The 27,030-nt window shown below is 49.3% G+C and overlaps 2 protein-coding genes and 1 long non-coding RNA gene across 4 annotated transcripts in view; 2 read left to right on the top strand and 1 right to left on the bottom strand.

The window, feature by feature from the left end:
- The window catches only part of LOC5511331 (centrosome and spindle pole associated protein 1), a 110,244-nt gene that overhangs the window by 58,357 nt on the left and 24,857 nt on the right, over positions 1–27,030 (top strand). The window lies entirely within an intron of this gene.
- LOC5508955 lies at positions 1,268–24,226 on the bottom strand. Of its 2 annotated transcripts, XM_032377806.2 has the most exons (9): positions 23,927–24,226; positions 23,380–23,511; positions 7,049–7,127; positions 6,331–6,445; positions 5,850–6,009; positions 4,698–5,278; positions 3,884–4,091; positions 2,458–3,215; positions 1,268–2,109 (listed from the first exon to the last, which is right to left on the bottom strand). In XM_032377806.2, the coding sequence occupies exons 3-9, from the start codon at positions 7,100–7,102 to the stop codon at positions 1,418–1,420; spliced, it is 2,568 nt and encodes an 855-aa protein (XP_032233697.2). In that variant the 5' UTR covers positions 7,103–7,127; positions 23,380–23,511; positions 23,927–24,226; the 3' UTR covers positions 1,268–1,417. The 2 variants fall into 2 exon arrangements, with proteins under 2 accessions (XP_032233697.2, XP_032233700.2); XM_032377809.2 differs by lacking the exon at positions 23,927–24,226 and having other exon boundaries at positions 1,865–2,081; positions 23,380–23,519.
- Positions 23,009–23,601, top strand: LOC125561832. Its single transcript, XR_007307517.1, has 2 exons — positions 23,009–23,173; positions 23,564–23,601. It is a non-coding gene; the product is annotated as an uncharacterized LOC125561832 (long non-coding RNA).

The following is a 27,030-nucleotide window of genomic DNA, read 5'->3' as shown; positions in this document are numbered from 1 at the left end:
TTTCGTTAAAAAATCATCGGAGTAAACTGGTGACAATGTAAAATGCCACATTAAAGGAAATAAGTAAAAGTTGTGGTGATTCATTAGAACTTTATTTTTCTCATCCAGGCAAAGCCAAACAAAAACCATGAATCCACCTTCGCTTGCAAACATCCGTGAGCACAATATTCAATTATGCCCCAATAGACTTAATGATGTCCTAGGGCATACACGAATACGGCTGCCTTGTATTTGCCAATATTCTCGCTTACCTCTTAGATATCACAGTGAGTGCAGAGCGTACTGGGTAAAACCTTGTAAATTGTTGTTTGTATTTGTTCTAGTTGTACCATAATTTATTTACGTGGGGGAGGGGGGGGATTGGTAGACCATAAAAACAGACGGGGGTGATCGTTTCTATAATCAAATTTACAGTGCCGTAGCAGACCTCGAAATATTGGGGGCACAATACAGAAACATTGAGAAAATGTTTGGGGGCTCAGCCACGCCCCTAGTGGTAATATCCTTATAGTTTTTGAAAATATTGGGGGGGGTGGGCACGTGCCCCCAGTGCCCCACCCCCTGCTACGGCCCTGATTTTACCTAGCCGTTCCCTAAGTGCGCTGGCCGGCTTTTTAGAAATTGGCTTCTGCTGTACAACTGACTTTTCTATTTCGCTTCCCGCCAATTTTTACCGACCTAAATTTAGGTCGGTGGCGTGTCTCATAAACATCCAATCAAAGCGCGGGAAAGTTGCCAACGTCACAGTAGGCGCCATGTTCGCTATTTTGTTGCTTTTGGCATCTTGTTTCTTTACAATGAATTCTACTTTTCAACAAGCTATCAAATTCGGAGTAACTTCAATAGTGCAATAACAACTAAATTTTCAAGCTTTCCTGGTGATGGACAGAAGCGATAGAGATTGGAAAGATTTGAAGCAAAAACGTTTTTAAGTTTCGTTATTTTAATGCGCGCGCTAAAGAAAAGCGTCATTTTAAACGAGCGCCCGCATATATAGTATATTATGCAAATTAAAATAGAAATCGTGAAAACGGAACAAGTCGTCCTCTCCGCGCGCCTGAATTTTTTACTGATTATTGAGGAAAATACCCATTAGAGCGCGCGCTCCTTTTAGGGAAAATCAAAGAGGGAGACTTGGGGCAAGTCTAAATTTAACCATAAGGGAATAGCACTCTGAGTGTGGTCAACAGCAATTCTTAACCCTAAAAGATCGCACAATAGGTGTGGTCGAAGCAATTTCTAGCTCTAAGTACTAAAAACAAACACATTTTCAGTTTTCCTGTATTGCGGTGAATCTTTTCAGACTACTTTCATGTCCAATTTTTATTAAAATGCGATGATTCACAAGCATGATACCCCTGAAGTGAAAGAAAAAAAATAAGGTATAACAAGATAGGATGATCATTCCCGTCTCATTTTATGTAGTAGCCCCTCTTTGGTAAAGTGAGGGCCTCGTGAAGACGTCTTTCGCAATAGATTCGTCATTTTCAACAATAGTCGCCAAATCCAAGTAGCTGAACTCGAGCATCCGACGTACGCCAGATATTACGAAATACACGGTGTTTGGCTCAGCTCGAATGGAGAAAGGTAATTGCTTGGAAACTTGCATGTAATAAGGTTCTCCGTAAATAATTACATTTTTAGTCTGGGCGCACAGGTTTGCGAGCTCGTAAACCACAGTCAAGCCATCGTGTGAGCGCGATGTCAAAAACACACACCCATTATAGATATCCTTCACGCTTGTTTCAGATCCAAACATTCCGGACGAAATGACTTCCTTCATATATTCTGGTGAACGAACCCGTTTTTTTCTACAAATACAAAGCTTTAGATTAACATGACGATCCGCGCAGTACTTGTATTTGTTGTATAACGTGTGTCTCGAGTAGGACTGAAGAACCGCCCATGTCTCTCCGTGAGAAATGGCCACCTTGAATACTTCGTCTTTGGTCAGCGGTACCGACGTATGCGCAGTCACGTGTAGGTCGAAAGTAGTGAGTAAGTTTTTCTGAGCATCGCGCCTTTGTCTGATGTTAGAGAAGGATTTGCCCAACAGGCGCACACAGTTTCCCGGGACGGATCTGCGGTTCCAAGTACTTGGGTTCAGACCTTATTAAGTGCAAAACCAAAGACAAGAGTTTTAAGCCCCGCGCAAACAGCACAAACATCAACTACTTCACAGCACCTCCCAAAATGGAGTAATAACAGTGCCTGCATTATTGGGCAGCAATATTGCCTGTTTCGACAGGAATACTGCGCTGTTTTCACAGGAATGCTGCGCTCTTTTCATAGGAATACTACGCGGTTTTCAGAAGAATACCGCGCTGTTTTGACCGGAATGGGTCTGAGACGAGCCAGAGACAGGGATGGATTTAAATCTATATCAACATATTGGCAGTCTACTAACCTTCAAGACGAACATAACTACAAATGTTTCCTTCTGTTTCTTATACTAACCTTTCACGTACTGCTCTTGTATGAGGTCATTGAGCGCGCCTACTGCGAACTCCGCCAGCCATTTGATCCGTGGCGAGTTCTTCTCTGCCTTCTCGTCCCAGCCTTCGCAGCGACAGCGCGCCAGCGGCGACAGCGGTAGATCAGAGCACGTCCTGTCCGCAGGGATCTTAGCAAATATCCCCGCTTGTTTATAATCACTTGATGGCTTATCCGTACTGTGAAGGGACATCAGCGCTTTATGCAAGTCTAACGTTGTGAAGATCCGCTGTTGGTTCTTTACTAAAGCCTCAACTCTCTGTTTCCCAAGTAAAGAAGCTACGTGATTAGGCAGTACCATAAAAAGGAATGGACTGTATAGCTCGTTTTGGCCTTCGTCTGTGCTTGCGTATGGTGTTCGCGTGTGCCCGTGATCCGAAAGCACTATCGTGAGCGTGTTCGGGTCGTGCGCCATTGCGTTAAGAAACTGTGCTAACGGCTCGTCATCGTTAGTAACTCTTGTTCCCCAGTCTGTATGACCCGTGTTGAGGTGTTGGTACGAGATAAGAGGGGCCGCGTGGAAGTCTCGCGCGATCTCGCGTGTCATGAGGGCTATGTAGCGGAGAAAGTAGATGCTGTAGTAAAGACCGTTGAGGCATACATGCCCAGGCCCGTCGTACGGGTTTCTGCGGTTGTATTGCATGAGAACCTCACAGCTGAAGTGGGTCAAGCCGAGGTGATCAATTTGATGACTCTTGACGACATGTTGGAAATCAGACCATCTGCAAAAAGTAAGAATAAAAAAATAATTGAGGTAAGAAGAAAATAAGAAAGGAAAAAAGAAAAGAAAACGAAATAAGAAGAAGAAAAAAAGAAGGGGAAAAGGAAAAGAAACAGAAGATGAACCAGAAGACGAAGATGACAGAGACTAAGTGAACAAGAAAAGGAATTCAAAGAAGTTAAACAAGGAGAAAGAAAAGAAGAGCAATAACAGTAGGAACAGCAAAACAGACAAGAAGTCAGCAGAAAAGGGTAGAGGAACAACAACAAAAAAAACAAGAAGAGAAAGAATGAAAATGAAGAAAAAGAAAACAACAAGACGACAAATCAAAGAAGAAGAAATTCAACAACAGCAAAATAGGAAGAAGCAAAGAAGAAAAACACCCAAAAGAGACTCCCGTGAAAACAGATTGGGTGATCGGGGGTGATAGCAGTTAAAATTGTATACCCTGAAAGACTCCTTTTTTGGAGTCGTAGAACAACAACAGTTAGAAGAGGAAAAGATGAACAACAAAACTGCAACAAGGAGATGACCTTGAAGAAAAGAAAGACTAATAATAAAAATATAAACTATGAAAGAAGGGGGGGGGGGGAGGATTGAAGAGCAACAACACGGAAAAGTATCCAAAAAGATGATGATGATGAAGATGATGATAACTGACATACTGACCGTTTTGCGTCCATCAGTGGTATCTGCCCGTTATCCTGCCTATCCCCATGCTGCTGCAAGTTGTTCAGCATGATTCCCCACGAGTCTTGCCAGCACAGGTCTTCCTGGAACATCGTCTGGTACCCGTGCTTTTTGTAATGGCCGTACAAAACGTTAATGCCCAAAGGGTGGAGCGTCTTGCTTGCCTTTCTACTAAAATGGTTATTGACTAAAAATAAAATAAAAGATCTCATTAAGTGTGAAAAGAACTTAACGGAGTAAAAAACGTAGAGTTTGAAAACGAATCTAGCGTTCCGTGTGCCAAACGTCCATGGTTGGAGTCCCCGGTCCAGCTTGCATGGACCGTCAACCCTTCCTGGGTCATATTCTGATTAGTACATATTCTGATTGGTGGAGAACACTTTGAATTAATTAATAAATTGAAGTAGCTAATCATTCTCATCACAGTTAGATGCTGAATTACGAGTGCACAGATTCAGACGTGGTCGAGTTGAAGGCTTGGGAAGGCGCCTCAGGCAGCCACCTACAACTCATGTCTGACCACGGAACACAGCTAAGATCGAAATTGTTGGTTTTGTGAAGGGATGAAAACCCGGAGAACCGGAGAAAAACTCTGGGAGCAAAGGCCAGACCAACTAACTCAACTTACCCAAGAACCGGGAATCGAACCCAGACCCCAGTGGTGAGAGGCACAGGCACTACAGAGCGACCGGGAAACCTGTGGTGAGAGGCACAGGCACTAAAGAAGCTCTGCCAACTGCGCCACCTCCCCCCCTCCCCCCCCACACACATGGAATGTGGTAATCATGTATACCTTTTGTGACGCCTGAAAACAGCGGTCGGATGTTATCAAAGGTGTGCATGCTGATTGCTTGGAAGGACTCAAAGTCCAGTACAGTTGCCGGAATGGTGTCGTCATAAATAATCTCCCGCATGGCAGACACAGATCTCTTCATCGCCCGGAAAAAGTGCGTCCTTGCGACAGAGTCAACCACGACTATATTAATATTTAATCTCCTATCGTATGGGACGGAAGATCCAATTAATAGCTTTGGAGGGAGACCCAGAACTTGCAAGAAACCCCGACACTGCAAATACAGGAACGAGAAGCCTTCATCTTGCGCTTTCACGGCGATATCCTTTACTCTGATTACATCAAAAGGCTTGATCGCTTTCCAAGCTGTCACAGTGCCCATATTAGGATTGACGCGAGCAATGTACACTTGGGAGCCTTTGCAGGAAGTGACGTCACACGCCAGGTCGAATCCCGCCCTGTTAGTCCTGGTCACGTTACAGATATTCGGGATTCCCTCGTAGCTGCATTGTCGCAGGGGCGGTAAGTAGTCGGGATTGCCGTATTGGGTGTTGGCTTCCTCGCACGCACTTGGGCTAGGCCTGTCAACAATAGAAACCACACAAGAAATAGATCGCAAGTGCGACAAAAAGAAGAGTTTGTTTCTATTAAAGCGGTGTCCTTGAAAACCGGGCATACTTAATCCATTTCCATTAAAACAAGCGAAAAGCGTAATTTCCGAAGTTCAGTTGGACGTAAATGTTAAAACATTTATCACAAAATCTCTAAAACGAAAGCACTTTGCATTTGACTGAAATTTGCGCGTCATATAGATGCGGATTACACTATACTGATTACAATCATGAATGGGTGAGTTAGTGTATAACTGTCGTTTAGTCCTAGTGGTTCTTTTAAACGTCCCCAAATAAAGATTAATGGGTCTAGATGAGAAAAGGGACCTCCGACGCACTTCACCGAGAAGACGAGAGATTCACAGGCACCAGTTTAGAATGCCGGGTTTCTAAACCTGGAAAAATTCCCAAGCTTTGACCTGACCAAGAAAACTATGGATAACATTAAGGAAGCCCAGGTTTTCGATCACATAAAACTGCTTTGCACAGGATTTATTTAGGGGATGATGCCCACTTAGCCCACACTTTGCTTTGTACTCACACGTGTTTCCGACATCTTGTCGGCTGTGTATCGGAAGTGTTCGTGGCATCATCGGATTGTGTCTGGGCTTTACGAAGTCGTGTGTAATAGCATGGGAATCTATCGGGATATTCTCCGTGAGGGTTGTTTTCAAGAAAAGAATCCGTTAGAAAGCTGCTATCTAAAAAAGAAAAAAAAAAGATGACAAACAGATCACAGCCGTAGCAGACCTCGATATATTGGGGGAGGGCACAATACAGAAACATTAAGAAAATCTTTTGGGGCATGGCCAAGCCTCTACTGGTCATTTTCTTTCTTTCTTTTTTGAATACTGTGGACACGTGCCCCCAGTGCCCCCACCCGCTGCTACTGCCCTGCAGGACAGACAAAAAAATCGGCCAAGTCAAACAATCACACCGCTTTTCACTATCCCCATTTTGTGGCGGGCGCGAAACTATGTAAGTAGCAATGTTACGCCTCGAGGTAGTAAATTATGCTTTACCTTCAAGAGGTTCAGAGTGTTTTAATGTGACTCTGAGTGATCTTGATGTGAACAGGAGTACACAAATGAGCAGGAGAGCACCTCCCAGTAGCACAACAGTCAAGAAGACCCGTCTCTGTGAATGTAGAGACCATTAGTACAGTGCAAAATACAGTGATGTGGATACGAGCTAACGTAAAAACTAAAATAAAGAACGCTAACTCACGATAATGAGCAACACAAAGCACCCACTTCCAACAGCTAATTCTGGCGAGTAACTGATACATTTTCAATCAAATATCGATACTTAAATATCCAGGCCCATACTCAAGTGATGCGCATTAAAAAGGGAGGGGAGAGTGGAGAGGGGAGAGGGGAGAGGGGAGAGGGGAGAGGGGAGAGGGGAGAGGGGAGAGGGGAGAGGGGAGAGGGGAGAGGGGAGAGGGGAGAGGGGAGAGGGGAGAGGGGAGAGGGGAGAGGGGAGAGGGGAGAGGGGAGAGGGGAGAGGGGAGAGGGGAGAGGGGAGAGGGGAGAGGGGAGAGGGGAGAGGGGAGAGGGGAGAGGGGAGAGGGGAGAGGGGAGAGGGGAGAGGGGAGAGGGGAGAGGGGAGAGGGGAGAGGGGAGAGGGGAGAGTTATTCGAATATTACCGGCTCCAGGGAAGAAGGGAGGAGAAGCTTATTAAAAGTTTATGGTATCTAAAAAAAGAAGAGTTATTCAATATAAAATTGCTCATTATACCAAATTTCGTTGTCGCAATATTGTGCTTCTTTGACCAATGCTCCCTTTTCCCATCACCAAACACCGCTGTCCATCTGTCCTGTTCGAAGAAAGATAGGGGGGTGAAAAAGAAACTTTTTTGAAGCCACAGTGGGGCACTGGGTGCGCGTGCACAAACTAGTTCAATAATATGACCAGTCAGAAATGACCAGTAGGGGCGTGGCTGCCCTCCCTGCCCTCGTGGCTGCCCTCCAATGTTTCTGCATCGTGGCCAAAATATTTCGAGGCCTGCTTAAGCCCTGTTAGCGGACCATGTTTTCTACGGAAGGTGTTCGTTATATGAAGGTACCACTGTATGTTTCTTGTATGGTGGTCCCGAGGGTGTCCGTTATATGGAGGTTCTACTGTATGTTTGTTGTATGGTGGTCCCGAGGGTGTTCGTTATATGTAGGTTCTACTGTATGTTTGTTGTATGGTGGTCCGAGGGTGTTCGTTATATGGAGGTTCTACTGTATGTTTGTTGTGTGGTGGTCCTGAGGATGTCCGTTATATGGAGGTTCTACTGTATGTTTGTTGTATGGTGGTCCTTAGGATGTTCGTTATGTGGAGGTTCCAGGGTAAAGGGTGTGTGGACCTGCATACTGCTCCTTGTTTGTATACACGTCCGTTGATAAAACCATAAAGTCAAGTACTTTGTGCGCGTGCTGTTAGGGGCGGACAATTAGATATCTCAGGGGAAATGTCGAACTGCTGGGCGGCGAAGTGGTCACATAAGTGGGGGGGGGGGGGGTCGAAAGTTGAGGGGAGGAAAGGGTATTGGTTTCAAAGGGAGGGGTGGTTGGTGGTTTCAGGGGGAGGGGTGGGTGGTGGTTTCAAATTCTAAGCGCTTTATATAAGAACGCGGGGGATATCCTAGGTTTTTATGCAGGGAATTTTAAACGGTTCAACAAATTTGTTGTCGGTTGCATATGTGCCGCTTGAAACCCGTTGATTAAAAAATGTTCATATCTAAAAAAAAACATCCGCTCAGAAAAGTGGGGGGACGCCCCTGCTGCTCCGACTGTATCGTGTATCTCAAGAGCGTCACTTCCGGAGGGGAAGACATCGGCCAAAATATTGCTGGTAATATACACCTATTTCAATTAACATTGTCGGTGCAAATAGCGAATGTCAAACGGCCTGTAGGTATAATTCCTCTAAGAGTAAGGAGTAAATGCGTAGTTCCAGAAAATATCCATCCCCCCCATGGAGGGGATTGGAAATTCCGGGGGGTGGGGGGGCAAACGGCCAGGAATTTCCAGAGGGGAGAGGGGGGGGGGATGCCCTTTTTTCTTGATAATTACTGTATTTATTTTTCCAGGGGGTTGGAATTGTTGAAAATTCCAGAGGGGTGGGTGGGAGGTCATACCTCCGACCCCTCCATGGGGGGGGGTATGTATATTTTCTGGAGCTAAACAATAAACTAATCGCATGAGTTATTCACATTATTTTGCTTCCAGTGAACTCATATGAGGAGCATATCAAGAAAACTTAGCCAAAACGCTTATTTGGAAAAACTGCATGATTCTTGTCATTTTTGAGTTGGGTTGTTGAGTTGCGTATCGCAGGTGCTCGTAAACTTCATGACTTGTAATCAGAAAAGAAAAACGGTGACTATGACCATCTTTAGTCAATGGAGAAGGTCTTTAAAGGGAAACTAAGATTCCTTGTTACCAGATCCCCAAAACGACAGCGTTTTCTTCATATGACAGGGTGGTAAAAAGTATTTTCGTGAAACTAGATTTGGCCATTTTTCACCCTACGAGAAACGTGAAATCGTCCATTTCGAAGTCCGTGAAACGTGGTTTAATGATTTAAAAGGGCATTTTGCGGTCCGTGAGAGAAAAAGCCATTTTGCCCGATCCGTAAAACGTGATCCATACCTTTTCTAGCCTGAGGAGTCCCTTGGTATTTTTGGATGGTCCAGTAGAGGATCTAGGGGGATAGTTTAGGGGGGTTTAACCCCCCCCCCCCCTTGGGCTGCCAGAAAGCCATATGAAACAAAAAAAAATACCCCCCCTTTGTCACTGACCCACGCCCCCCCCCCCCCACCTTAAGTGAAAAGCTGGACCCGCCCCTGATGGTAGCACTGCCATTTGGCAATTACGATTTGCCATTTGCGCTGACGTGTTTTGAAATAACGTGAATGACCTTATAAACGCCCCCTATCTAAAGAACGCCTCTGATCTAATGAACGCCCCCCTTAAGCTTACAAATTTGTAATAAACGCCCCCTCCCCCTCTCCCCGCTTCCTTCCCTGCCAACAAACGACATAGGTATTCCGGAAATATAAATGGTAATTTAATTGCCATCTTGCTTAATCAACACTGATAAGCAAGTACCATCTCGTTCAATGCCAAGTCCAAAGTGAGGGTACCGCCCTCTAACGTTCCTGATCTCATTGATTAGGATGTCAGCAATTTTCTTTCGTTTTGTCCTCGCAGTGTAGCATCCAGGAATATAATCTTTCGAATGTTATGATTTCGCACGTGAGTTTGACAGCGAAGGCAAAGCGTGCAAACCAATATGGCAATTTCTTTGTGTAATTTGTGCCTCACGGATGTAGTTAATAACGACCAAAGATTTGTCATCGGGGGTAAGGGGAAGTTTAATATAGCTTTTGAGCTGAAAAGTCTCTCTTCCACAAGAGTAAGCGAGTATATTTGCCGTCTGCGCTTTAGGAAACTTAAGCGACGAACACAATTGCTTCAAGAACTAAAAACCATTGAAGACCTCTTTCAAAATATAGCAATAATCAGAACACCGAGCAAGAAACGTATAAATCACCAACGGAATCACAGGGAAAGTCATCATCCTCAAGACCAGAAGAACTCGCTTCTACTCCTGAGCGCAATGGTCCAACAACCGAAATGGCCAGTCAGTCCTGTAAATCCAGCTCCCGCTGCAACTCCAGCTCCTGTTGCAACTACAGCTCCTGCTACAAATGCAGCTACCGCTGCTGCAAATCCTCCAGACCCACATGTGGCTGTAACTGTTCGAGTTAAATGGCCCTCGTTGAAAAAAGAGAGAAAACTTCAAGAGGACCTCGAATCAATAGGCAAGATGCTTGTCCGCGGAACGTATACTCGCTTACTATTGTGGAAGAGAGACTTTTCAGCTCAAAAGCTATATCGAACTTCCCATTACCCCCGATGACAAATCTTTGGTCGCTATTAGCTACATCCGTTAGGCACATATTACACGAAGGAATTGCCATATATTGGTTTGCACGCTTCGCGCCTTCGCTGTCAAACTCTCGTGCAAAATCATAACATTTGAAAAATTATATATATGCAGGGTACATGGAGCTATTGACCAATCGCGTGACTCGTTACATTTGAACCAGATGATAGACAATTAGAAATCGCTTCACTCTGGCGGTGGTGCGCGGGAGGTCTAAACAAGCTTTCTTTCGGTAATTCGCAGACGGTAATAAGGGTGGGGACTAGGGGGTTTCATAGAAACAAGTGGGAGGCGCGGATCGCCCCTCCGGGCCTCCCAGCCCCGTCTTAGGCTTGGGAGGCGCGAGTCCCCCCTCCGACCCCCCAGCCACATTCCAGGATGGGGACTTTCAGTGACACCGAAACACGTTTCGCGTAGACTAACAGTTGCTGGTTATTAATCTACGTCGGGACAACTGTGTGTAGATGGGTAAATCTACGCAAAACACACTCCGCGTAGATGGGTAACTAGCGATGGTTAGCAATCATTAATCTATGTCGGGGACGGCAGCGCCTTGTGCTAGGACCTGAGGGTCGTGAAAACGAGGAACGTGGATTGGGCCGCCAACCTACAGAGCGCGGAATAACCGTTTTTCGGCCGTAAATTCAAAGCCGCTGGCGTGGCGTTTAAACCAGAGTTTTACTCGAACACCTTGCTCCCGAACTCCTTGCGAATTTCTCGCAACCTCTTCTTCATCTTTTCGCGTGCCTCCAGGTAGGGCCCTTTCCTGCTTTTTTTATCACTCGGTGCGAGGCGGTGTCGAGCTCTGATAGCGGCCTTGAGCGCGTAGTATCTCTCTTGTTCCTGAAGTATTAGCCGAAACTCTTCGTCTGAGATATGCCCGTCCTGCAGAGCCTTAGAGACCGAGTTCGAGTTTTACTCTCCGCTAAAACCATCGTGTCTTCGTGTTTAGCCACCTTGCTCGTAAGACCCCTAGAAACTACCCCCGCGCCCGCGCCAACGACACCGACCAGCCCAGCGACCCCTGCCAGTGGACCGCCGATCAGAACCCCTATCCCACTCAAAGAGACCCCACCCCGGCGCTGGAAAGCGCCCCTGCAGCGATGCCGGATGCCACAGACACAGCATGGGTAACGGCAAAGGCGCGCTTATACTTCTTCCGCACCTGTCGATGATGCGTTATTCTCGTTGTCTAGAACCGCCTGAGTGTCACATATTTTCTGGAGTCGGAAGCTTTGCACATTCGGTGCTCATAACATGGCCGGTGGGCATCCTAGGGTGCAACACGTGACTGACCCTGGGATCGACCGCGTGCCGTTCCGGCGGCGAAGCAAGGCTTCCACCCCTGCGAAAGTGCACGCAGAGGGCGCGGCCCCTGCCCCCTCTTCACGTACGCACGCTGCGCATAGCATGACTGCCGCCGGAACGGCAAGCGCACCCGGACTGGGCGAAAAAAGTGACCACACCGCCCTCAAGGCGGAGTTGTCGGCACTCGCGGTGGCCGCGGCGTATTAATTGTTCCGATGACTGCTTTGCATTCGACGAACCAAGAACGCGGCTACGGCTAGAATAAGCAGCCACGCATTTTCGCCAAGGAATTTCACCGCTTCTCCTGCAGCCTTAAACACGAAGTTCGCGATGCTGCCTACTAGCCCAGGGAGAAGCTCGCCTAGCTTTTTCCCGATGGCCTTAAGCCCGTTACCGACCCCTCTGGCCACGGAGGAGAGCGACTTGCCGAGCGACGTCACAATGGCCGCGATCGTCGTCGCTACGGCCAACCCGATAGCGGTGACGGTAAAGCCGTACTTTTTGAAGATGGCTTTGATGCGCTCTCTTAGCGGCTTTTGGTTATCGAGCTCTCGGTTTTCGCGTTCTAGTTCGTCAATCTCGGACAGCCTCTCCTCGCTGCGCTCACGGGCCTCTTGGCGGCGACTCTCTGACGTGTTAGGGTCGTCGATGGTCTCCCTGTCTGTGGCTACCACCCCTTGCAGCTCTTGGACTCGTTCTGTGTTTTCCTGGATGACCGCGTCTATCTCTGCCACGGACCCCATCGCCAGCTTGAAGCCTTTCAGCTTTGCAACGTCCTGTCGAACGCCGCCGTCCTCATTGAACAGCTGTCTTGGTTCAGTCCAACCCCCTTTGCCGAGGTTACGAACCCGTATTAGCATCTTCCCCCTCTGGTCTGACCGGAACCGTATCAGATTCTCGTTAAGGTCTGGGTATTTCTCCCTGAGGGACTGGAGACCGAGTCTTGTCGCCGCACCCTCTGTGGTGAACGAGGTTTCAGCGGTCGTTTGCGTTGCGCTTCGCGTAGCCATGCTATTCGCACCATGCATACGCGATGACGTGCTCGTCATTGGGATCGACTCCCCATCGTCGGGGTCAAACGGGATAAGGGGCGTCGTCTCGTCGATCCCCGCTCCGCGATCGGCGGACGCACCCGGCAAGGTATCGTCAATGTCAACGTCAACATCACCCATGATGCGTGCGCATAACTCGCGCTACGCTATATTAGACATGTCTAACAGTCCGCACCATAGCCACGCGGCTTCGTACTTTATGTATACATACGTATACGATACATAATATACGTAAAATACGTAATATACGTAATGTCAGTCAGCGATAAACTTGAACCCCAACGAACACCCAGAACTCCTCTGGGGTTGAAAGCCGAGAGAACTGTTCACCGGGTCACTCTCAACCCGTCGACGGCCTCCCCAGGCGAGACGCTATATGTGGCGGTCCCAAAGCTATCGGAAGGCGTCACGCTCGTGCCTGGCTCCTTGATGGTCGGTCTCGATCTCTCCATCTCAGGCCATGCAAATAATACCGTCGTGAACAACGTCAGCCGAAATATCGTGAGCCGCCTGAAGGTCACGTTTGCAGGAGAAACGCTCCAGGACACCAACCGCTACGACGTCTTCAAGACGTATGAGGAGCTTTACCTGTCCAAGGTCGAGAGAGGGGACCGCGTGGAGCAGAGCATACAGTCAGAAAACATGCGCAAGCTTCGCTCCAAGGCTGGCGATAAAGCGACTAGTAACGCCAAGGAGAACGCTCTAAACGCCGCCCACGGGGCGAGGTACACCATCCCGCTAGACCATTCTCTGCTGACGGACCACGGCGTACTGTACCCAAGGGCGCTCTCCGAGGCGCTGCTCTTCAAGATCATGTTCGCAACGATTGACCAGGTAGTAGTCGGAAGCGATGCTACCAAATTATCCTATGGCATCAAAAATCTAGAGCTGGAATACGAAAGCCTGAGGGACGACAACCTTGCCCGATCTGCAGCCGCCGCCTACCAAAACGGCACAACGTTCTTCTACTAGCAAGTGAACCTCCACAAGACCTTAGTGATTAGCAAAGGGACGGACAGCAAAATCAACGAGAGTGTCAACCTGCCGCGAAGGTCTATGAGTGGTCTGTTGCTCCTCTTTGTGGAGCCATACACGGCAGTTCGTCCGCCCCTCCCCGGGGGGCACAGCGGAGCACCTGCCGCCCCGGCGGTCGGCCCCGAGTCGTTCTATGGCAATAACAAGTTTGCTCTGTGGATCGACCTTCGAACGACGGACGACAGTGCTATCCATGGGGGTGGTCTCCGATTGGTCAACACCCGCGACGGTGTGCACCTCGAGATAAAACGCACGGCGAGCGGCACGGGTACCGTAAACTGTCACGTGTTTGTGGTGGCCGACGCCCAAATGAACCTTATGAACGGACAGCTAGAGTCCATACAATACTGAGCACAGACGCCGAAACGTGTTTCTGCGCGAAGCGCTGCGGCAGCGCGGTATGGACCCGAAAAACATCCCATTTAACGCTCTCATCGTGGGCCCGACGTCATGCGGGAAGACCCAATTCGTAGTGGACCAGCTGTGCGGCCCTTTCCGGGGCAAGTTTGACTACATCGTACTCATGTGCCCTACCTTTGTCTACAACAAAACATACGGCGGCTTCGGCGAGGGCGACAATCGTCTGTTTGTCATCGCACCTGAGGCGGGTCAGATCGACATACTGCTGAGGTTTGTCTCCGCTCTCTTTGAAAGCACTAATACGCTAATCATACTCGACGACTGTGCGGCCTCGAAAGACGTAAAGAGGCGCTCTGACCAGCTCGTCAACTTGGCGTTCAGCGCGCGCCACGTGGGTATTAGCGTGTGGGTGATCACGCAGCAGCTCACCAGCATCGCGAAGCCGTTCCGTGAGAACATCGCGGCCTTGGTGGTCTTCTATACCCCCAGCAAGGCGGACATGAAAGCTATCCTGCATGACTACGGCGCGGAGCTCTCAGAAGAGAAGATGAAAGAGTACATGAAGGCCCTCAAGACGAAAAAGTTCTCGAAGTTAGAGTTTTGCTTGCGTCACCCTTATACCATCGCCCTAGTTGAGCGGTAAGCGCAGTAAACCACCGCCCACGTATGCCCTAGGGCATAACGCATTGATCCACGTGTTGCACCTTAGCCACGGCAGGGGGGTGCATGATGATCGACGAATACTTTGAGAGTCTTCTTGAGGGGGGCGCCGCCGGCCTCCCGGCCGTCGAGTCGTTGGGCTGCTCGACGCAGCCTGCCGGAACGGCAACCGGAGTTGAGCAAACTGAGATAGCAGACGCGAGGGAGAAACTCGCGATTCTCGTAGCCTCGGGGAAGTCGAGAGAAATGGTAGGCAAGGCCCTGTCTCACGACGACGTCAAACGCATGAGCGCCGAGGAGGTGAGGAAGTACGAGAAGCGATACGAGACCGCTCTAGCCAGCCGGACTACAGACGCCCTGGCAGCCAGCTTTCTGAAGCTTACGACCAAGCTAGTAGGCATGGCGCTGCCGATAGACAGCGTGGTCGATCTTCACAATGACCTAGTGTCCGACTACATCATCAACAACGAGCTCCGCACATTGTGCGGAAGCCTGTCTCTACGCTGCGGTCGTTTGATGGCTTTAGCCGTCGGGGCGTTACACGTAGCACGTCATGTGAACCCAGCCGGAACGGCAAGCGCTGACACGCGGTGTCAACACGAGTTAGCAGTCGCGGACTCACCAGTGGTATGCCCGCAAACGCACAGTGGCGAGTCTGCCATCCCAGAGCAGACGTTCATTTGAAAGCTTGCCACCTCTTCAGCAACCAAGTAGTTGCATCACAAATGGAAGAACCTCAAGGAAGTACTAGTGCCCAGCCTGCCGGAACAGCAAACGGGTCAGCGGAACCTGACAAACAAGCTGCGGAACAAGCTGCTCATGAACCTGCACGTACGCCTTCGGCGTAGGCGGAGAGAATCACGAGCCCCGAACCACCCGCGACCCGACCTAAACACCCTGGACGAGTCGAAGCCGGAAGGCGCTTGGCAAAGTGGAACCGAATTAACAGAGCGAAGAAAGAGGCACTTCGTGTCGTGCAACGCGTTGAGTCGCCGGTCGCTGGCGAGTCGCAAGGACTCGAGGGCTTGCGCGCGCGCGCCGAAGGCATACACACACCAGTCCCGGAAAGCAACTCTGCTTGGTCGGCTAGCTCGGTTATCGGGGTCGCTGGTCTTCTAGTGTCATTGATCGTCTCTTCACACGTAGGCGGGAGCTAGCTGCCGCGTTCACTCGTGCACCAGCTGTTAAACAGCGAGCTACCGATCCGCCTGCTACCGAAGGTACCGACGACGTGACTCCGCCCGCACGACCAAGGATCGACCGCTTGCCGTTCCGGCGACAGCGCCTCGCGCTCCCGGACAGTGCAAATCTCGGCTGTTAGACATGGAGTACAGACATTTAGACACGAGGGCCTCACCCATATCCGCACGTCCGTGCACCGCAATGTTGACGACGCAGCAGAGCAGGATTACAAAGACCATCACCGACGCCGCAGTCATAACCGGCCTCGTCGCCGGTATCGGCTGGGTTGGGCGCACGGTCTAGCGCGAGGACTTCACCAAAGACCCCTCCGCGAACGCTATGAACTACGCAAAATTAGTGCCGCCGTCGCAGGTGCTGTCGCTTTGAAGGGTTACCTTGAGGACCAGAAGATCCTGCCCATGTAGTAGTGTACTGTGGCACACTACTACATGTGTAAGCCATGTATTAGACTCGTGTCCACGTACACACAGCACGTGAAGTGTGCGCACGTGAAACGTACACACACTACTCGATGGCCTCCATCGCGATTTTGGTTGGCGGCGCCGTCCTAAATGCGACTGCATTCGTTGGTGGCAACTACCTCGCAAAGTTCCTCTCGAACGATGAGAGCCCTGCCTTAGCTGAGAAGGAGAGGCACGACAAGGCCCTAGAGAAATACCAACAAGACTATGGACGCTACCAACAGCGGCGACAAAAAAATCCTCGACTGGCAAGCTCAAAGTCGCGAGAGAGGGTCCTTCGCAAAGCAAAACTTCACCGAAACTGACTACGCGCTCAAACTCTACAACCAGACCCGGCCAGAACAATCCCTGGAGTCGATGCGGGCTCCTGAGCTGTCCGAATACTACATCCTTAGCAAAACGCAGAAAAACGCCAAGTTGGCGTACATTGGCGCCGGCGCTCTCGCCATCGGCTACACAGCTAGCCGCTTGCTGTGATGTAGCTGCCGTTCCGGCGCTGCATCTAGGCGGCATTTTTCCATGCGGCGCGTATGCGCATGCGTATATGTATGCGTATACGTATACGCATAAGATGATTGCAGATGATTGCAGAACGGCCTCAGAAAGACCACCCAGGCACTGCCCGAGCAGACGGCAACCGCCTGTTGGAGACTGATACACCTGTTGCAATGTATCGCGATACATTATTGTCGACACGTAATGGCGGCGAAGCGCATGTCCGACGAAGAACTCGATGCGTTCCTTCGTCCTATATGAGAGGTGGCTTCCAGGAAGTGACCGCTCTGCATGCCAAACTTCCCAAGGGCTCAGCCTCCATAGATCGAGTGCGCAGGTGGGTAAGCTCGCAGCCCGTCGGGGGCTACACACAGACACCCCCTCCTCCGACTGCCTACGCCCACTTCTCGGAGCAGATACCAAACCGTATCCACCAGTCGGACCTGCTATTCTTGCCAACCGACCGCGGGTACAAGTATGCCCTGACTTTCGTTGACGTTGCTTCACGATATAAAGCCGCCCGCCCACTGAGGACTAAGAGCGCGGCCGTCGTCTCCCGCGAACTCGCTGTCATCTATGCAGAGGGACCTTTCACATGGCCTAAAGTCCTCATGGTTGATGACGGCACGGAGTTCAAGGGTGCTACCACAAAGCTCCTAACAGACCACGGGGTGGAGGTCCTACGGGCTGAGCCAGGGCACCACAGGAGCCAAGCTTTCGCCGAGTCTTTCCATCGCTGGCTAGCACAGCGCCTATTTCGTGCGCAGTACTCGAAGGAGCTTGCATCCGGCGAGACAAACCGCGAGTGGTTTACTGCTTTGCCAATTGTCATCTCGGACATGAACGCAACGAAGACTCGCATGACTGGCTTTGCGCCTAAAGACGCCATAAAGCTGAGGCGCGTGCCTCTCAAAGCCGAAAAGCCCCCCTTAGGGGTCCCCTTAGAGGTAGGAACGGAGGTGTACATCGCCGTAAACGAGGAAGACCTTCAGGACAAGGGCCGACGGCGAGCGACGGACCCGTGGTGGACAAGCAAGGCATACCCAATACTAAAGAGGGTCATGGAGCCTGGACAGCCAGAGTTGTATTACACGGCGTACTCTAAGCACGGCTTCACGCGTTCGCAGTTGCGTAGCGTGACGCTAGCGTGACGCTAGGGTGACGCTAGCGCGATCAGCGCTTGTGCCTTTTATTGCAGCTAAGGCACGTGAGTCTGACATTCCACTTGTAGCGACCCTGACTGTCGTCCAGCCGGTCGATACTGAAGCATTGGGGATGACTCTTGGTGTATCCCTGAAGCAGAAGCTGAGTGCCACAGACCGTGCACTTCTTTTCCGCGTCAGCAATCATGCCGAGTACGTGGTCTACCGTCAGAACGTGGTGCGGTCCCGTGTACTTTGTGCGACCCTTTTGCCTGTCGTCTATAGCGTATCGCTTGATTCGCGCTATAATGAGCTCTTCACTGGGCGTAGCCTGCAGTCCTGTGGGAACCAAGGCACCGGGGGTGTCATCGGAGGGGGGGGGGGGGGATCACGCGGACTATCTGGTCGGCGCGCCGCACGCGGGAGATGCCGGTGTATACAGCATTCGTGATCCAGCCCTCTAAGCTGTGGTCTATGATAAACAGACGTCTTGGAGTCTGGATAGTCTTGCCCTGCACCCGGTGGACTGTCCCCCAGCCCGCGTATTTCCACTCGAGGGGAAGCCCGTTAAGGACCGCGTCGAGAGGAACCTCGACTACCGTGCCTTTGTATGCGTCGACCTTCTGACCCCTTTTGCCTGGCACGGGCACTGGCCGCCCTTGCTTGCGATAACGATGCGCGACGCTAGGATCGGGGTCAAAGCGGATGATTGCTGGCAGTCGGGGGTAGTTTTTCCTGTGGTGCTCTATCAATCGCTGCTGAAGAAGAGCCCCCATCTTGTTGGTCGAGCACACCCACATATCGCTTGGGTGGGCCTGCTCGATCGCCGAGTCAAACGCCACCCCATCCCACTCCTCTCGAAACACCTCAAGCTGTTGGGAGTCTGGCTGACACCAAATCCGGCCCTTTATGGCGTGGAGCCTGGAGGAGGGCGCGGCAGAGCCGCAGTCGCTTGCACTGTACGGCCTTCACACAGGCAGCGGTAGTCGGACTCGAACCAGCGGATGTTCCCTTGTGCCCACTCCTTGAGCACATCGTGAGGCCCCTCTTTATCTCCTCAGGGCGGGACCTGCCCATAGTCGCCACAACACACTACCTGACACGGCCGCGTGGCGAGATACCCTAGGATGGCGTGTAGCACTTTAGTCTGTACCTTACAGCACTCGTCAATGAAGATTACTTCTGCGAGACGGTCGAGTTTGTGCCCCAGCTCGGAAGGTCTCCACTCCTCTATCGGCTTCTCCGCTGGTATGCAGAGGTAGTGGTGGTAGGTTTGAGCCTTCACCGCGAGGCGCGGGTTGTTGCGATGGTCGTAGGCGAGGTCGTTCTCGGGGGTGAGCCCATTCGGTCTTCCCCGATCCTCCTTGGCCGGCTAGATACATCTTTGCAGAGGTTGCGGCCACTAGATCGCACGGCAGACTCGGCGCAGTGCTTGGCTCCCTAGCCAAGCTCCCCGACCTCTCCGGACCCCAAGCCGCTCCGGGTCGCCACTCGTACCCAGGCTTCTTGTGGCGCCACTCTCCATACCTCGGATTTCGCTCCTTTACACCACTGGGCACCGCCTTTGCGTATATGGCATCTGTGCACACTCGGAGGACGTCTTCGCGAGGGATCCGCCTCAACATGCGTCGCAACGCTAAGTTTGCGTACGCCAAGACGAAGGCCCCGATATGGTACCATTGTGAGCGCCGGACACCGTCTTTGTATTGGATCAGATGAGCCCCGTCGGCATGCTCGAAGTTAAGTAAGTGGTCGGTGCCCGCAAGGAGGTTTGTCAGATACGCGGCTTCTTCACGGTCGCGGACTACGATCGAGGACTCGTCGCCGTGGCGAGCGCACTTGCCTACGAAACGGACAGCGAGATCTCGACCCTCAGGGTACTGCGAGTCTTCGCCGCCGGGGCGGCACGCGATGGAGTGGGGGAACTTGATGGAGTCCTTTTTTCCGACGCTATACAACACCTCCCTCGCAGTGGCCATGACGAGGTAACCCGAGTCTAACAGGTCCTTGAGCTCTGGCGTGGTGATCCAGCCCTCGTTTTGTTCCAAGTGCTGCCCTACCCTCCCGGAAGTGTAGGGGTGGCAGGCCTCAGAGAACTCCCACTCGGTCAGCTGAATGGCCCCGGTCAGTTGAAGAACCTCGCTCAATGGCCGTCCCACAACATCCGCGACACGATACACGTTCGTAGGGAAGCCGTATTTCCGTACCAGATCAATGGCGTCCGAGGCGCCGCCGAAGACACTGTCCTCGCATCCTAGGTACGCCGCACGCATGTCGATGTGCGCATGAGGCTGCGCCCCTAAGTTTTCCTTGCTATTCCACACTTTGGACTCAACCTGCGCCGCTCGCCAGACGTCCCTGTATTTAAGAGGCGTTGGCCTGATGTTCTCTCTTTGGGTCCACTTCTTGAAGCGATACCCTATTGCACCGCTCATCGAGTGCGTAGCTTCGGTGTACTCTTGGTAGGCTGGGTGGTCATCAGGGAGCCATTGAGGATCATATCCAGTCTCGTCTGTAAACGCCCTGTCGATAGCCGCTCCGTCCTGTCCCGATCGGTACAGTTTGCCTTCGTGCGTGACTATAACACGCCCACACAGCCAGATCCTCGTGCTTCTGGGGATCGCCCTGTTTATAAAGCAAATGAGCACCTCTCGCACTTTCGCCTCGCGCGTTTTTGTGGCGGCACTGGTTAGAGCCTTCTCCTGACATAACGAACGAAGCTCACCCTCAGCTTCGAAGTCTAGGCCGTGGACGCTCGCGATCGCAGGTGGTTCAGTCGGAAGCTCCGCCCAGGTGTGGTTATTGTGGCAAGGGATAGTGATCCTCGTCTTAGTCTTGTACTTCCCCGAGTCCCACAGGACGTTACCCAGGGCGTCCACGGCTACTAGCTTTACCTCGAGCTTCTTTTCCATCTCAAAGAGGTCTTCTTTGGTGCATCCCATAGTGGCCAGCTTCTTGTCAAATCGCTCGAGGATCTTGCCTCGCGTCTTGGTTAGACCAAGGGAGCGCGGGGTGCCGCGATTCCTCAAGAAGTCGGCAACATAGCTCACAACACAGTTAGCGAAGGCGTCACTCCCCTCTCGCTCAAACATTGGCCCAGGCTCACCATTTTGCTCAGGTACGAGCGGCTTAAGCAGCTTGTGTTTGACATCGTCGGGGATGTCCTCGTCCAGGATGTTCTGGACCAGCCCTGCCAGTACGGCGGGCGCCTCTTTGTCACGCATGCTATTTAGAACCTCCTCTATGTAAGCGTCCTTGTTTGGGCACACCTTGTGCCACCCAGTCTCTAACTGCCCGTGTCACAACCGGCGGGACGAGTGTTTGGGTACACCTTGTGCCACCCAGTCTCTAATTGCCCGTATCACAGCCGGCGGGACGAGTGTTTGGGTATGCCTGTGCCACCCAGTCTCTAATCGCCCGTATCGCGGGCCGCGATGTCACACAGGACGAGTGTTTGGGTATGCCTTGTGCCACCCAGTCTCGAATTGCCCGTACCGCGGGCTGCGATGTCAGACAGGACGAGTGCAAACCATCCCCGAGCGCGCCTCTCGACGCCGCGCATCCTCTGCCCTTCACGATTCGCTCCGCAGGGGCGGCACAACCGCGTCTCCGACTGCGTCCCTATGCCGCAGATCCTGCACGGCACGGGGAGGGGGCTGCCCTTACGGAGCCTTTGGAGGTGCACCTTGCGTGGCCGACCTTTAGCCACCCGCAATGATCTTTTCCGCACTTCATCCTTCGAACGCTCGGTATACCACAGGACAGACGGAGGTCTAATTGCAAGTCCTTGGGGGTTCGAACTGCATTATTGGAAAAATATAGTCATGATACTTCATAACAGCTTTATTCATTAGAGTGCGAGTCAGAAAGCTCTTAAAAGCGTATGTCATGAAGTACCAAGCTCAATTATCCAAGATGGCGACTCGAATCTACGCGAAGTGGTCCCGACGTAGATTAATAACCAGCATACGCGAAACGCGTTTCGGTGTCACTGAAAGTCCCCATCATGGAATGGGGCTGGGGGGTCGGAGGGGGGATTCGCGCCCCCCAAGCCTAAGACGGGGCTGGGAGGCCCGGAGGGGCGATCCGCGCCTCCCACTCGTTTCTATGAAATCCCCCAGTCCCCCCCCCCTAATGGAACTATTTCCGGCTGCACGCACGAATAAGTGAACTGATAGAAACAAACAGGAAGAAAGCCCTGCTAGTCTGCTAGCTGGCTATGAGATTGGAGTACAGAAGGTAGCCAGTACAGCAGGTAGTCAGGCTCACGGTAGGTGTAGGTTATTTACAGTGTTTCTATGAGCGAACAAATAGCGTTGAAACAAATATTCTGATATGAAAATAAAAAAATTGTTCGACGTTGCTGCTGCCCAATCTCGCCATTATTTGCCATTCTAAGCCCCCCCGCCCCCCACCCCTACGACCTCAATAAATAAAAAGATTTAAAAGTCTTTAAATCTGGAAAATAAATACTGCGAAGTTGCCCTCTTTGTCCGAATTGATGATGTAGTCAAGTTCATCATTATTTCTGACATCTCTTATTCACAACTTTCGGTTTCGGCCTTCATAATTTTATAATTTGTTTTGATGTAAATCGTCTTTCACCACTATTTAAATTTCTATTTGTTCCTGTTAAAAACTGCCATCGGTATATCCAACTGTTTTATAAAGACAAAAGTCTTAAATTATTTGTGCTACAAACTAGATCATAAAGACGGCTCCTAAAAAATTCAGAGCCCCCCCTTTCCGGAGCCCCCCCCCCCTTTGGTGGTTCAATATCCCCCCCCCCCCTCGGTGTATTTAATAAACACTCCCTTAGAAATAGTTTCAGCTATTTTAATCCCCCGCTGAAAATCGTTGTTAATATTTCAAAGCATCAATTCAACATGTATCTATATAAATTAAGTTCCTACTTATACCAAACTTTCCATTGCTTCGCGGATAAGCTTATCGCATCCCTTCTTGCTTCGAAATTCTTCCAAATTTCTAAAGGCTTTTTCGTCCGTCGCGCTTGACAAGGCAAAGTCCACCGACCCCATTACATCATAGAATGTACGCAAACATAGCAACTCGACAAGGGTCAAAGCCACGACATTGCTAGATAGCTTCAATCGTCATTCTAGAGCCTGTTTCATTTCCTTGCTTACGGCTGCAATATCCGTACGGTTTAGTATCATAGGGGAGATATATAGGATTCATTTGTCGCTTGTGAGTACCAAAGAAAAGAAAATTTTCTCCATTCACACGGTAAATATCTTTCAGGCAGGTTTGGAAATGTCGAATGCACAGTAAATAACCCAATAAAAGGTTTCGTATGCCTGTCACACTATTAGCTCTCTTTATAATATTCCTGAAGTCCATCCATACTGGGTATATTTACAACTTGACAAGATGGCATATAGTTTTCCACTTACCTTTACTTGGCTTTTTTAATCGTTTTTATTGGGATCCTTCCCGGGGAAAATATGTCGGCGCTATGGTTCGTTTTCTCTTCATGTCACTTAAACATGGCGGACTAGAATAGCGTTACTTCCCCCTGCACACACCTGAATAATTGAAGTACTCAAGTTGCACTGATATCTGTGATATGATCAACAGATGATGGAAACAAACCAACACCACGCACACAATGACCAGAAAGCCATAGAGAGCGGGGCCGGTGCATGCCTCGTAATATACTTGGGGCACAATACAGAAACATTAAGAAAATATTGGGACAGCCGCGCCTCTACTGGTCAATTCCTTTTAATTTTTTTTAAAATATTGGTTGGGAGGGGGGGGGGGGGGGCACATTCCCCCAGAACCCCCTGCTTCGACGGCCCATATGAAGAAAAACGTTGTCGTTTTGAGGGTCTGGTCACGGGAATTAGGATACTTTGTCAGCGATTTCTTAATAAATAACAAAAAATGCATTCCCAATTTGTATTGAATATTGTATTCAGCGAATAAAATATCTCTAACCTTTGTGCGAAATGTCTCCTGCCTCCCGATTTTGCGAAATCCTTTCTCGTTATATTTCTATTTCTCTTGTCTAAAAACCCACGCGATCGTTGTTTTCCTTGAGTGTTCGTGACTAGCCCGAACGCTCTCCGAACCTAACTTCGTATTTAGGTTCTATATAAAATAGGAAGGGAGTGAAACAACGCTCGATTCCATTGTTCAAAAACCTGCCTAGTTACGGCCAATGTTGTGATGTTGGTATGAGACATGATTGACAAGTGACAGCTCACTTTCTCTTTGAACTTATCGCGCCGCCGACACACGCCCGGGCACGCGATAAGTGAAGGGATCACAAAAAGTCCAAGTTCTTGATCTGGAAATTTAAACCACTTTGCTTTTGATATAAACCAATGTTTGAGCTTATGATTGTTCTCAAGTCTGGCACATAGCTAGGGGTGAGGGTAGGGGGCAGATGCTCCCCACTCAACCAACAAAAAGAATTTCTTTGTAAATCCTGGCTATGCAAGGGTGATGCATGATGCATTACATGAGGCTAACATCAACTAATCACTGAATTTGCATTTTATTTTCATTGTTTCCACTAAATTTACCCTTGAAAATCACTCAAGTATATCCCAAGTTGCCCTTGTCTTTGCCCTTAGCTATAACAGATCAGGTGATTGTATAAAGGCTTTTATCAGACCATTTTTGTGTCACTCCTATAATCTCACAGAGAGCTGCATGTGCTGGTAGCAATAGAAAGAAATAGTTAATGGTCAAAATATTAGACTGTAGTTTCTAGTAGGAATAGATGGGACACGATGATGACATTCCAATTAGTTTATGTTATGCGAGAGTTAAAAGCTTTACTAAAGAATAATGGTATCAAGCAAGTAAGCAGGCCTGTAGCTAGGTGAAGGTGAGGAATTTGGTCAAACTAACCCACTTTACTGGGAGTTGTGTTCAAGTAAAAGATAAATTAGTATCACTGTAGGCAAAGGGGAACTGGGATACCTAGGTAGTACCACTGCAACAGAAAAAACCTGAGAGAAAAATGGTTTGCTGAAAAGCAAAACTTAACCCCTAAAAAAATTATGGCTATAATGGCCCATGATTTTTGAAATACATCCCACCAGGCTAATGTTTTTCAACAGCTACTCTTGTAAAACAATCACCCCCCCCCCCCCCCCCCAAATATAAAAAAAATAAAATAAAAAACATCCATCATGCAAACATCACCGTAGTGAATAAAATACTGATCAAGTGGCTTCGGAGACCTAACAAAAAAACTCATTAGATGCATTCTACTTCCCTGCTAGCAGAGGCCTCTTTTCTCTGTATTTCGCTGGGCTGGCATTCGCAAGGAAAAGATATCTTTTCCTCGCGAACTCCAGCCCAGCGAAATACAGAGAAAAGAGGCCTCTGCTAGCAGGGAAGAATTCTACAGGATTGATCAAAGGATTCTTTAACAAACAACCAAGATATTCAAAAATATGAAAATGAAACTTTATTCAATAATACATACTGTATAGCACAGATAGCAGGGTTATTCCGATTTATAGCTTAGTGAAAAACTATTGCCATCAAGAATTTAATCACAAAATATTTTTTTTGCTGGCTGCATATGGCTGCATAAAATCAAAGGTAAACACGATTTCGATTCTTGACTTCTCCACATTTATTAAAATAACTTTAGTAATACATGGAAACATAACTCGCAAAGGAAATAAAAAGAAATACAAATGAGAAAAACTTAGCTGCAACAAGAGGAAAGTGGCATGGGGAAGATTCTTACAAATGCGGAGTAGATTCCAGCGAAGATCAACAAGTCTCGATTCAATTTTCTCCAAAATTCGGAGCTTCGTGCAAGCTTTTACGATGAAAATAGAAGCAAACAAACCTACAAATGTGTAGAGAATGCTTTCCTTTCTCGGGAAACAAGCCCTAAGTCGTGAAATGACAAATATCTAAGCCGTGAGGTCGATGCATAGGCAAGGTAAAATCAGTTCTGTGGGTGAGCTCGTCCCAGCCTCATGGCTACCTCACGGTTTATCTGTGAGCACAGGAAACCCGGTAAGAACGCCTGGGACTAGGCTGGGGAAAATGGTCGCGGAATCTATCCCCAAATCGGGGAATTAATCCTTAAAATGAGTAAACAAAATATAGCATCTTTATTTTTAAAAATGCAATATAAAAAACCCACTTATATTGAAAAACATTTTTTTCGTGGAGCTTTACTCTCATTGTATCACAATCTCATTCTCAAGCTCCGTATTTTCTGTTTTATTCTGCATTCACTGCTTTTACAATCGCTTCAATGAACTGATGAATATAGCGAAGTGTGGAGCTCCCATCGCGAGAGGGTATGCGCTACAGAGCAAAAAAATGGCAAGTTTTCCCAAAATAAGGTCTGGTTGTCTTCGGTAAGCTTGAATTTTTACATATTCATTTTTTGGGGGAGGGGTGGGTATAATAGAAAGCTCTCGCGAACAAATCCACTTATAAATCACCACACGAGGGTGTTAGATAAATTGCACTATGCAAAGAAATTATTGTTTTTAATATTATAATAGACAATAGGCAAAATGACGATTTCCTATAGAATAATTTTTTGGAAGCGCTAAAAAGCGGGAGATTTGGTGCTCAACGCGGGAGAGCGGGAGAAGGGGTCCAAAATCTTCAGACTCCCGCCTAATGCGGGAGAGTTGACAGGTATGGTGAAGTGCATTTTTCAGATGTTCAAAGTATGAATTCTCCTCGTTTTTAGGGAGAGTTCGGTAAGAGCCGTCGTGTTTGTTGGTGCTCCTCTTGAGGCCGCGCTATGATCTGCTGATTGGTCGAGCGGAAGTTTGATTGCCACTAGAGACAGATTAATTTCAATGTAAGTTTCTGTCTAGCACAACAAACTTGCAGCATTGCACATTTCTCCTAACTGCAGTCCCGTGCCTATAGGAAGTTACTGATTATTGTGATTAGTGTGTTTTTTTTCTTCTAAGAGGGGGGGGGGGGGGGGGGGGCGGGCGGGAAGGACCTGAATTTACTTGAAGCTCTATAAAGGAATTGCGAATATTATCCTTTGGTATCTCGAGAATTTTTCCAATCGTTCTCGCATTTTTTATGTGCAC

This window comes from Nematostella vectensis, chromosome 4 (assembly GCF_932526225.1).
Source record: "Nematostella vectensis chromosome 4, jaNemVect1.1, whole genome shotgun sequence".
Lineage (NCBI taxonomy): Eukaryota > Metazoa > Cnidaria > Anthozoa > Actiniaria > Edwardsiidae > Nematostella > Nematostella vectensis.
This window is presented reverse-complemented; position numbering and strand designations above follow the sequence as displayed.

Excerpts from the sequence above, each read along its gene's own strand:
- LOC5508955 (XM_032377806.2), bottom strand. The coding sequence starts at position 7,102 with ATGGGAAAAGGGAGCATTGGTCAAAGAAGCACAATATTGCGACAACGA. Across the intron at positions 6,446-7,048 it reads TATTGCGACAACGAAATTTG|AGACGGGTCTTCTTGACTGT; the intron begins GTATAATGAGCA and ends CTACATTCACAG. Across the intron at positions 2,110-2,457 it reads ACAAGAGCAGTACGTGAAAG|GTCTGAACCCAAGTACTTGG; the intron begins GTTAGTATAAGA and ends GCACTTAATAAG.